Source organism: Oncorhynchus kisutch, linkage group LG7 (genome assembly GCF_002021735.2).
Source record: "Oncorhynchus kisutch isolate 150728-3 linkage group LG7, Okis_V2, whole genome shotgun sequence".
NCBI lineage: Eukaryota > Metazoa > Chordata > Actinopteri > Salmoniformes > Salmonidae > Oncorhynchus > Oncorhynchus kisutch.
The window spans coordinates 15,821,406-15,833,632 of NC_034180.2; the positions used below are offsets into that span (position 1 = coordinate 15,821,406).

The following is a 12,227-nucleotide window of genomic DNA, read 5'->3' on the forward strand; positions in this document are numbered from 1 at the left end:
AGTCTCGATGAGTCGCAGGGGTTTGTGTGTCAATGTGTCTGCATGCCATGCGCGCATGAGTACCAGTCATGACATCACAATGCCCCATGTCAACTTGACCACCATTCAAAAGGTACAATTACATATGATTCATATGTGAAAGCTGAGCTCTGCATGTGGTTTGCCTGTGGATGTATACTAGGTCTTAGCTATTCAAACATTATTCATATTTAACGTCATGGAACGCAGCCATCAGCTGGAAGCCTTACACGAAACCCAAACCGGCTGCGCGCGTGCGCCATCGTGCATAAATGTATTTTGTACCCCCACACCAAACGCGATCACGACATGCAGGTTAAAATATCAAACAAACTCTGACCCAATTATATTAATTTGGGGACAGGTCGAAAAGCAATAAACATTTATGGCAATTTAGCTAGCTAGCTTGCACTTGCTAGCTAATTTGTCCTATTTAGCTAGCTTTCTGTTGCTAGCTAATTTGTCCTGGGATATAAACACTGAGTTGTTATTTTACCTGAAATGCACAAGGTCCTCTACTCCACCAATTAATCCACACATAAAACGGTCAACTAAATTATTTCTAGTCATCTCTCCGCTTTTTCTTGACTTTATACCATAAATTAGGTGCATTACCCCCACTGACCTCATTCGTCTTTCAGTCACCCACGTGGGTATAACCAATGAGGAGATGGCACGTGGGTACCTGCTTCTATAAACCAATGAGGAGATGGGAGAAGCAGGACTTGCAATGCGGTCTGCGTCAGAAATAGAACTGACTTCTATTTCAGCCCTTGGCAACGCAGACGCTCTTTGGCTGGCGCGTGCAATTATTGAATAACGCACGCGACGCGAGCGGTGTAGTCAGCCTGTCACCTGACGGCTTCCCTCATGGGAAGAAGGGAGTGTGGCGCAGTGAGGGTCATCCACCTAATGTCCACGCCCTCACCTACACCACAAGCCATGTAATCAGCCGGGAACGTGCCCACTGGCTTGAACATGCACAGCTGAATTCAATAGGCTCGTTAAGGGTTTGGCTGGCTACTCAATCAGGCACCTCACTTATCAGCTGCTGGTTTCCCCTCACTGGGAGAGATGACTGAGAGAGCATGTACAGTTGAAGTCGGAAGTTTACATACACTTAGGTTGGAGTCATTAACTCGTTTTTCAACCACTGCACAAATTTAGTTTTGGCAAGTCGGTTAGGACATCTACTTTGTGCATGACACAAGTCATTTTTCCAACAATTGTTTACAGACAGATTATTTCACTTATGATTCACTGTATCACAATTCCAGTGGGTCAGAAGTTTACATACACTAAGTTGACAGCTTGGAAAATTCCAGAAAATGTCATCGCTTTAGAAGCTTCTGATAGGCCTTGAAATACATCCACGGGTACACCTCCAATTGACTCAAATGATGTCAATTAGCCCATCTTAAAACTCAGTGCCTCTTTGCTTGACATCATGGGGAAATCAAAAGAAATCAGGAAAAAATTGTACACCTCCACAAGTCTGGTTCATCATTGGGAGCAATTTCCAAATGCCTGAAGGGACCACGCTCATCTGTACAAACAATAGTACGCAAGTATAAACACCATGGGACACAGCCGTCATACGCCACGGATCCAAAACTGCCATAAAAAATCCAGACTACGGTTTGCAATGTCCTCTGTTCTGATGAAACAATAATGGAACTGTTGGGCCATAATGACCATCGTTATGGTTGGAGGTAAAAGGAGGAGGCTTTGAAGCCAAAGAATACCATCCCAACCATGAAGCACGGGGGTGGCAGCATCATGTTGTGGGAGTGCTTTGCTGCCAGAGGGACTGGTGCACTTCACAAATAGATGGCATTATGAGGAGGGAAAGTATGTGTATATATTGAAGCAGCATCTTAAGACATCAGTCTGGAAGTTAAAGCTTGGTCGCAAATGAACAATGACCCAAAATTGTGGCAAAATGGCTTAAGGACAACAAAGTCAAGGTACTGGAGTGGCTATCACACAGACCTGACCGCAATCCCATAGAAGATTTGTGGGCAGAACTGAAAAAGCATGTGTGAGCAAGGAGGCCTACAAACCTGACTCAGTTACACCAGCTCAGGAGAAATGGGCCAAAATTCCCCCAACTTATTGTGGGAAGCTTATGGAAGGCCACCCAAAATGTTTGACCCAAGTTAAACATTTGAAAGGCAATGCTACCAAATACTAATTCAGTGTATGTAAACTTCTGACCCACTGGGAATGTGATGAAAGAAACAAAAGCAGAAATAAATCACTCTCTACTCTTATTCTGACATTTCACATTCTTAAAATAAAGTGGTGATCCTAACTGACCTATTCGAACTTGTAACCTTTCCAATCAGAGGCAGATGCTTACACCCATCCGCCATCCCCGTCCGTAACGCTTTAGCAAAATCAAAACCTACTTGAAGGTAACAGCACTCATTGTTTCCCCTAGAAGCCGGTTTCCATGTCATCTCCTGACGTCCTCATACATGGATGGACATCAAATACTGACTTGTATCACGGGTGACCTGGCTGCTTCATCAGGCATTCATATCCCAGGAGTGGGTGGAAGGTCCTATATATAGGAGGAGTGCTCAGGTGGGTTGGTTCTATCCTTGTGGAGACCTAAAATCCCCCCAAATTCCCCACAAGGAAAATGGTCCACGATGGGAAAATTTCCTACGTCCCCATGATGACAAAGGCTATTTTAAGCTTAGAGGTTAGGTTTAGGAATAGGGTTACATTTAGGTCCCCACGAAGATAGAAAAACATTACGTGTATGTCTATTTCTTGGGTCTCCTGTGATATGAGATTTGGATTATCTTTGTGTGTGTGAGAGACTTCCCTCTCTCTCCCCAATGAAAAATGGAGTTCTAATTAATGGCCATTCGTAGATGCCTATTCCTTATCAGCTCTTTGTTTGCTGTCTGTGTCCTTATTAACTACTGTGTGTGTGTGTGTGTGATTAATTATATGCAGGGCTCTCCAGACAGGTTGAATGGTGTATCAGAGGGACCCTAGCAGCGTGGTGTCTTGTACAGCACAGACGTACACACAGGGGCCACTGTTTAACTCTGTGTGTTTGAGTGCGTGTCTGAACCAGTCCTGTGTCTGTAGTGTTTCAGCTCTCTGCAGAATGACAGCTGTGTGTGTGTGTGTCTGTTTCTTGGGTCTGCTGCGATATGACCCACAGTCTGTATCTCTCTGTGTGTGTGTGAGAGCGATTGAGAGACTCACTGGCTGCCACTGATGTCCTTCCCCCAGTCTTTCTCTCCTGTGATGTTACTATTTTTAGACTGATGATAAAAAGAGCTGTCCTGGGGGATCCCTGAGAAAGAATCCCCCTTTTTTTTCTTCTTTCATCCCCCTCTGAGAAAGAACAGAGATACCTGGGGTTGTGTCGTGCTGCTTAGTCAATATGGTGTAAGTGTTTGACACACACACACATTTGAAATACTTTATTTGAATCCACAAATTACATAACATTTAAGAGGGGTTCAACAATTCAAAGGTCTTGGATACAAGCAGCACCTTCTCTGCTACGCTGCCCATAACAGCTGAAATGGAGCAGTACTTTGCCAGTTGCTTTGCACTCGTCTTAGGCAGACCTGCAATCTGTAAACCAGATGCTACTTTTAGAACACTGAAAAAATTTGCACATTTATCTATATGCCAACAGTGAGCAACAAGGCCTAATTTATCATAACCATTACAGATAACAAATCCTAATTGCTCAATTGCCTCATATATTGCCATATAGATATATATATACAGTTGAAGTCGGAAGTTTAGACACCTTAGCCAAATACATTTAAACTCAGTTTTTCACAATTCCTGACATTTAATCCTAGTAAAAATTCCCTGTCTTAGGTCAGTTAGGATCACCATTTTATTTTAAGAATGTGAAATGTCAGAATAATAGTAGAGAGAGTGATTTATTTCAGCTTGTATTTCTTTCATCACAATCCTAGTGGGTCAGAAGTTTACATACACTGCCTTTAAATTGTTTAACTTGGGTCAAACATTTCGGGTAGCCTAAGCTTCCCACAATTATGTTGGGTAATTTGGCACATTCCCCCTGACAGAGCTGGTGTAACTGAGTCAGGTTTGTAGGCCTCCTTGCTCGCACACGCTTGTTCAGTTCTGCCCACAAATGTTCTGTTGGATTGAGGTCAGGGCTTTGTGATGGGCACTCATATACCTTGACTTTGTTGTCCTTAAGCCATTTTGCCACAACTTTGGAAGTATGCTTGGGGTTATTGTCCATTTGGAAAACCCATTTGCGACCAAGCTTTAACTTCCTGATGTCTGGAGATGTTGCTTCAATATATCCACATACTTTACCTACCTCATGATGCCATCTATTTTGTGAAGTGCACCAGTCCCTCCTGCAGCAAAGCACCCCCACAACATGATACTGCCACCCCCGTGATTCACGGTTGGGATAGTGTTCTTCGGCTTGCAAGCATCCCACTTTTTCCCCCAAACATAATGATGGTCATTATGGCCAAACAGTTCTATTTTTGTTTCATCAGACCAGAGAACATTTCTCCAAAAAGTACTACCTTTGTTCCCATGTGCAGTTTCAAACCGTAGTCTGGCTTTTTTTATGGTGGTTTTGGAGCAGTGGCTTCTTCCTTGCTGAGCGGCCTTTCAGGTTATGTCGATATAGGACTAATTTTACTGTGGATATAGATACTTTTGTACCTGTTTACTCCAGCATCTTCACAAGGTCCTTTACTGTTGTTCCGGGATTGATTTGCACTTTTTGCACTATAGTACGTTCATCTCTAGGAGACAGAACACGTCTCCTTCCAATGCAGTATGACAGCTGCGTGGTCCCATGGTGTCTATACTGGCTTACTATTGTTTGTACAGATGATCGTGGTACCTTCAGGTGTTTGGAAATTGCTCCCAAGGATGAACCAGACTTGTGGATGTCTAAAAAAATATTCTGAGGTCTTAGCTGATTTCTTTTGATTTCCCCATGATGTCAAGCAAAGAGGCACTGAATTTGAAGGTAGACCTTGAAATACATCCACGGGTACACCTCCAATTGACGCCAATGATGTCAATTAGCCTATCAGAAGCTTCTAAAGCCATGACATTTTCTGGAATTTTCCAAGCTGTTTAAAGGCACAGTCAACTTAGTGTATGTGATCTTCTGACCCACTGGAATTGTGATACAGTGAATTATAAGTTAAATAATCTGTCTGTAAACAATTTTTGGAGAAATTACTTGTCATGCACAAAGTAGATGTCCTAACCGACTTGCCAAAACTATAGTTTGTTAACAAGAAATGTGTTAAACTTCCGACTTCAACTGTGTGTGTGTGTGTGTGTGTGTGTGTGTGTGTGTGTGTGTGTGTGTGTGTATATATACAGTGGGGCAAAAAAGTATTTAGTCAGCCACCAATTGTGCAAGTTCTCCCACTTAAAAAGATGAGAGGCCTGTAATTTTCATCATAGGTACACTTCAACTATGACAGACAAAATGAGAAGAAAAATCCAGAGAATCACATTGTAGGATTTTTAATGAATTTATTTGCAAATTATGGTGAGAATTAAGTGGGAGAACTTGCACAATTGGTGGCTGACTAAATACTTTTTTGCCCCACTGTATATCTAATTTAAAAAACAACCATTTTAAGATTAATTTATTGAAACTTTAATGATTATATTAGATCGTGGAACACAGTCTTCAAAAGGTAGTAACATCAGCAGTGGCACTTGCTTGTGGAAGCCTATGGCTGTGCAATGGCATAGCCTTGTTTTGTTAATTTAGCAGACAAGACGCTCTTATTTCCCAAGACCTTATCACAGTCAAGCCACCTATTTTATACTGAAAAACATGTAATAGAACAGAATAAAATAAAACGAGTGATCATTTGAAACAGTGCTCTTCTTTCAGCTCTACAAGTTGAAAGACACATTTTCAGGGTTTACAAACTTAAATCTATCTTTTCGATATACAGATGTTCAATTTAGTTTATGCCAGTTTTTTTCTTTTTTTCTTCTAAATTGATGAACAATTCTTCATTGAACACTGCATGGGGATGAAATACAGTGCATTCAAAAAGTATTCAGACCCCTTGACTTTTTCCACATTTTGTTACTTAACAGCCTTATTTTAAAATTGATTAAATAACTTTTTTAATGACAAAGCAAAAACAGGTTTAGACATTTTTGCAGATGTATAAAAAAAGTAATAAACAGGCATAAATTACCTTATTACCTAAGTTTTCAGACCCTTTGCTATGATACTTGAAATTGAGCTCAACTGCATCCTGCTTCCATTGATCATCCTTGAGATGTTTCCTCAAATTGATTGGAGTCCACCTGTGATACATTCAAATGATTGGACATGATTTGGAAAGGCACACGCCCGTCTATATAAGGTCCCACAGTTGACAGTGCATGTCAGAGCCAAAACCAAGCCATGAGGTCGATGAAATTGTCAGTAGAGCTCAGAGACAGCATTGTGTCGAGGCACAGATCTGGGGAAAGGTACCAAAAATGACTGCAGTAATGACGGTCCCCAAGAACACAGTGGCCTCCATCATTCTTAAATGGAAGAAGTTTGGAACCACCAAGAGCCACCTAGCCAAACTGAGCAATCGGGGGATAAGGGCCTTGGCCACTCTGACAGAGCTCCTAAGCTCCTCTGTGGAGCAGCACTCTACCGATCAGGCCTTTATGTTAGAATGTCCAGACGGAAGCCACTTTGGGACAATTCTCTAATGTTCATTTAGTGGCCTGGCCAGAGGCCAGACTTGAACCCGATCGAACATCTCTGGAGAGACCTGAAAATAGCTGTGCAGCGAGGCTCCGATCAACCTGACAGAGCTTGAGAGGATCTGCAGAGATCGCTGTCAAAGGTTCTTCAACAAATTTCTAAATAATGGTCTGAATACTTTTCAAAATGTGATATGGTGTTGTTTTTTTGCTTTGTCATTATGGGGTATTCTTTTTTTTTTTTTTTTTTGCTCCTCAATCAATTTTAGAATAATGCTGTAATGTAAATACATTTGGAAAAAGTCAAGGGGTCTGAATAATTTCCGAATGCACTGTACGGCCAGGACATCTGTTTGGTGAGCAGGCCTAAGCTTAATGATTCTGATCAAACAAATATTTTTGCATATTTTCAGTGTGGAACCGGTCTATGTTTAGAGGGGTAATAACTTAGGCTAACCAATTTTAAATGCCACTATCAGTTGACAAAGTAGGGTCGTCACTGACGTTAGTTACCACAGCCACAGTCATAAACCCTGCCTGTTTCTAAAATTGTGTTTCTTAAAATCTGATTTTGAACCTAATCCTTAACCCACTGTTCCCCGGGCGTCGAAGACATGGATGTCGATTAAGGCAGCCCCTCCGCACCTCTGATTCAGAGGGGTTGGTTTAAATGCGGAAGACACATTTCAGTTGAAGGCATTCAGTTGTACAGCTGACTAGGTATTCCCCGTTTCCCTAACCTTAAGTCCACAAACACACACACAGTCCCTGAAGCTGAGAGGAGCAGGGATAACACTGTGCTGACAGGGATGCCCTTATCTCTCTTTCATATTCTGCCCAATGACATGACACTTGTCAGCTCACAGACACCTCATATTCTCTCTCTCCCACTCTGGCATGATGGGAAAATAAGTGTTTTACAGAGAGGGAGAGAGAGCGAGTAAGGTGAACAGAGGGGACTCTTGGCACTGCTCTGGAAACTCATTTTGTGCTCCATGGACATGCCCTTTAATCAATTACAAATATTTGTAGATGCTGCTGCCTCTTCTCTCTCCCTCCCCCTCTTTCTTTAATGAATAGGGGCATGTGTACCAAAACGTTTGTGCTTTTTTGATACGATAACATGACAATTTGTTCAGTTCTTCTATCAAATGTGTCACACATCAACTAATGGAAAGGCGTTCCCAAAAACCAGTGGGCATTGTTTAGATTTTTTCCAGACCTTGAAAGTGGTCTCCTGATGTGGTATCAAATGTTATTTGTCACATGCTTTGTAAACAACAGGTGTCGACTGACAGCGAAATTCCTACTCCTTTTTCATCCATGCAGAGTTAAAGTGACACAAGGAATAAATACACAGTGAATAACAATAACATATTGTAGCAGGTTCAAGGGTGTGGGGTTTCCACGTCACCAAGTTCAATAACAAAACATGCACCAGTAGCACAAATATGATGCAAATGAGAAGTTTAGGGATTTTTGTACACCAATTACTTCAGTCCACAAGCCGTTCTCGTTTGTTCCGTTCTCCAGGGGTAATCCTAAAACAGCCAATCCGACAATCCAGGTCACAAAGGATAATCTCACAGATATTGTTCTCTCTTCTCCCACTCTTCATAAATCAAGTTTTTCTCTCCATTCTCTGCCCCTTTTTGCAGGCGCTTCCTCTTATCCTCCAGTGCTCCCTGGCTTAATGATCCACAGGCTCGCCTTGTTGGGGCAGGAAGTCCATATAAGGCTCGGGGGTGGAGCCAGCGGGCTGCAAGATATCTCCCCTCAATAACCAGTCCCCTCACCTCTCCCTGCCGTCTGCCACCATATGTAGAATGAGTACCAGGAATTGGGCATGGACTCGACAATGTGTCAAAAGTGTTCCACATGGACGCTGGCCAATGTTGACTCCAATGCTTCCCACAGTTGTCAAGTAGACTGGATGTCCTTTGGGTGGTGAACAATTCTTGATACACACGGTGAAACTATTGAGTGTGAAAAACTCAGCAGCTTTGCAGTTCTTGACACAAACCTGTGCGCCTGGCACCTACTACCATGGCCCGTTCAAAGGTACTAAATCTTTTGTCTTGTCCATTCACCCTCTGAATGGCGCACATACAAAATCCATATCTCAATTGTTTCAAGGCTTAAAAATCCTTCTCTAACCTGTCTCCTCCTTCATCTACGCTGATTTGAAGTGGATTTAACAAGTGACATCAATAAGGGATGATAGCTTTCACCTGGATTCACCTGATCAGTCTCTGTCATGGAACGAGCAGATGTTGCATACACTCAGTGTATAAGCATTGTTGTGGGCTTAATTTCAGATGGTGTTTTTTTTTCAGGTTTGTAATGGAAAAACAACACGAGGTATCGTGGTATTTAACTTGGTATCGAAGTCAAAATTCATGGCAACAGCAGGGTTGCAGGTGTCAAATGCCAATGTCTGCCGTTGTTCCCATCAAATCAATCAAGCCCATTTATTTTCTAAAGCCCATTTTACAACAGCAGTTGTCACAAAGTGCTATACAGATACCCAGCTTGAAACGTCGAAGAGCAAGCAATGCAGATGTAGAAGCACAGTGGCTAGGAAAGGGAGAGAGAGAACACAGATGTCTGCGTGAGTGAGGGTGATGATAATGCACTCCGTATGAGCTGCATCCTAAAGATGTGTCATTATTCACAATACACACAAACGAAAACTGGTCAGGAAATGCCCAGGCTGCGTGAGGCCTTGTGGGGGTTCTGACATTAGTCGACTTAGCCCAGCCCAAAGACGAGGACCACTTCATGGGGTTCCTATGGCTGGGTAAAGTGGGTGAAGGCTTTTGAAATTGTGTACTTTTTCATGTTTAACACACACACACACAAACACCCTCTCATCCGCCTTCTCTCCAATAATAAAGCTTTTGACAACGTAACTACACACTAAGTCAGAGATGGAAGTGATTGTTTCTTTTCTTGTTGAATGTTTTGTCTGGTGATTTTCGATTGACACACACTGTGCCCTGCTTCTCTTCTGTGAGACTGTCACACACACACATCACGACACAGTGACTCAACATGCTGTGATTCATCTCCGCATCAAACACACACACACACGCGGCCCCCTGGACTGATTGTCTCAAACAGACACCTGTGTGTGGGTGCATATTTGGCTTTGTATTTGGTTGTAGGACAAACTGTGCAGCTTCATTGTAAAAGTGACATTGCTGCAGGCTGCTGTGTCCTCCCTGCTTTTTAAAGATTGCATTGCTGTGTGTAGATCCATATCACAACTGAACCGAAAACGAATGGAATGATTGTGTAGGATTTATAAACCTGTCTGGCTTTGTATATTCTGTTATCTCATTGTATACTATAGGACTGTTAAGATGCTGAGTACAAATAAAGTGAAATGCCCAATTTATACCAGCCCAGCATAGATATACAGATAGTCTGTGTAAGTGTGTTTTAGATCATGCTGATGATTTTAGGTTAGCTATACTGTATTGTAGAATGGAAGCACACACACAAGCACACCATCTCTTGCACCACACTTATCTCTCCCTCCCTCTCTCCAGATTTCTCAGAACTTGGGGAAGATGTACAGTGAGATGATATTTGTGCATGGCTTCGTCCACTGTGACCCCCACCCAGGCAACGTCTTGGTGAGGAGGTGTCCCAACACCAAGAAGACTGAGATTGTCTTACTGGACCACGGGCTGTATCAGGTAAGATGGGGGGGGGGGGGGGGGGGGGGGTGTTCGGGTGTATATTTTGTAACAGGACCAGGCCCTCTATCAGATGAGGCATTTGAGGTTCTAGCCAGGCCGATGGAGGAACCTGGAAAAACAGCATTAATCACACATTACACCTCATTTTTACCCGACACCCTGGGTCATCAGTATAGACATACACACGCAGGTAGAGTAGCACAGTCATGAATGTGCTCACACACACTGCCCAGTGGAGGCTCCTCAGAGGAGGAAGGGGAGGACCATACTCAGTGAATTTCATAAAATTAAAGTAGTCAAACAAAAGTTATCCTTCTTAGATAAAACTATACTAATTTATATTCACATCACCAAATCATTCATCAAAACACACTGTTTTACAATGAAGGTGTACAGTAGTCTCAACAATACTCTCTGGGATAGCACCATAGTGTAGCCAGAGGACAGATATTTTCCGTTCTCCTCTGGGTACATTGAAGTCAATGTAAAACCTAGGAGGCTCATTGTTCTCAGCCCCTTCCATAGACTTGCACATTAATTATGACAACTTCTGGAGGACGTCCTCCAACCAGTCAGAGTTCTTGCAGGCTGAACTGACATGTTGTCCACCCAATCAAAGGATCAGAGAATTAATCCAGCACTGAAAGCATAAGCTACAGCTATCTAGCATTACAGTGCATAAAATGTGGTGAGTAGTTATACAGTTTTGAACAAATGAAATTCTTCAAAAATGGAGGAGAGCGAATGGAGCTAGCTAGTTTAGCCTACGTAAGGGATATTATGTTAGCTAGCTGGCTATGGCTAACAAATCAAACTTTGTCACATGTGCCAAATACAACATGTGTAGACATTACCGTGAAATGCATACTTACAAGCCCTTAACCAACAGTGCAATTCAAGAAGGAGTTAAGAAAATACTTACCAAATAAACTCAAGTTAAATATAATCAAAAAGTAACACAATAAAATTACAATAACGAGGCTATATACAGGGGGTACCGGTACCGAGTCAATGTACATGGTAGTCAAAGTAATTTGTAAGTAATTTGGGGGCGGTTGTCAATGTAAATAGTCCAGTTGCCATTTGATTAATTGTTCAGGAGTCTTATGGCTTGGGGGTAGAAGCTATTAAGGAGCCTTTTGGTCCTAGACTTGACGCTCCGTTACCGCTTGCCATACGGTAGCAGAGAAAACATTCTATGACGTGGGTGACTGGAGTCTCTGACATTGTTTTGGGCTTTCCTCTGACACCGCCAAGTATATAGGTCCTGGATGGCAGGAATCTTGGCCCCAGTTATGTACTGGGCCGTGCGCACTACCCTCTGTAGCATCTTTCAGTCTGATGCCGAATAGTAGCCATCAGGAAGCTCTTGATGGTGCAGCTGTAGATCTTTTTGAGGATCTGTGGACCCATGCCAAATTATTTCAGTCTCCTGAAGGGGAAAAGGTGTTGTCGTGCCCTCTTCACGACTGTCTTGGTTTGTTTGGACTATGATAGTACGTTGGTGATGTGGACACCAAGGAACTTGAAACTCTCAACCTGCTCCACTACAGCCCCATCGATGAGAATTGGGGCCTGTTTGGCCCACCTTTTCCTGTAGTCCACAATCCGCTCCTTTGTCTTGCTCCCATTGAGGGAGAGGTTGTTGTCCTGGCACCAAACATCCAGGTCTCTGACCTCCCTATAGGCCGTCTCATTGTTGTATGCACTGTTGCGTTGTCAGCAAACTTAATGATGATGTTGGAGTCGTGTTTGGCCACACAGTCGTGGGTGAAC

At 42.7% G+C, this 12,227-nt stretch overlaps 1 protein-coding gene across 2 annotated transcripts in view; it reads left to right on the forward strand.

Annotated features, from left to right (window-relative positions):
- The window catches only part of adck1 (aarF domain containing kinase 1), a 169,312-nt gene that overhangs the window by 115,001 nt on the left and 42,084 nt on the right, over positions 1-12,227 (forward strand). For both annotated transcript variants that reach the window (XM_020487532.1, XM_031828530.1), the window contains exon 8: positions 10,299-10,448. In XM_020487532.1, the coding sequence (XP_020343121.1) occupies positions 10,299-10,448 (150 nt within the window). The remainder of the gene's footprint in view (positions 1-10,298; positions 10,449-12,227) is intronic.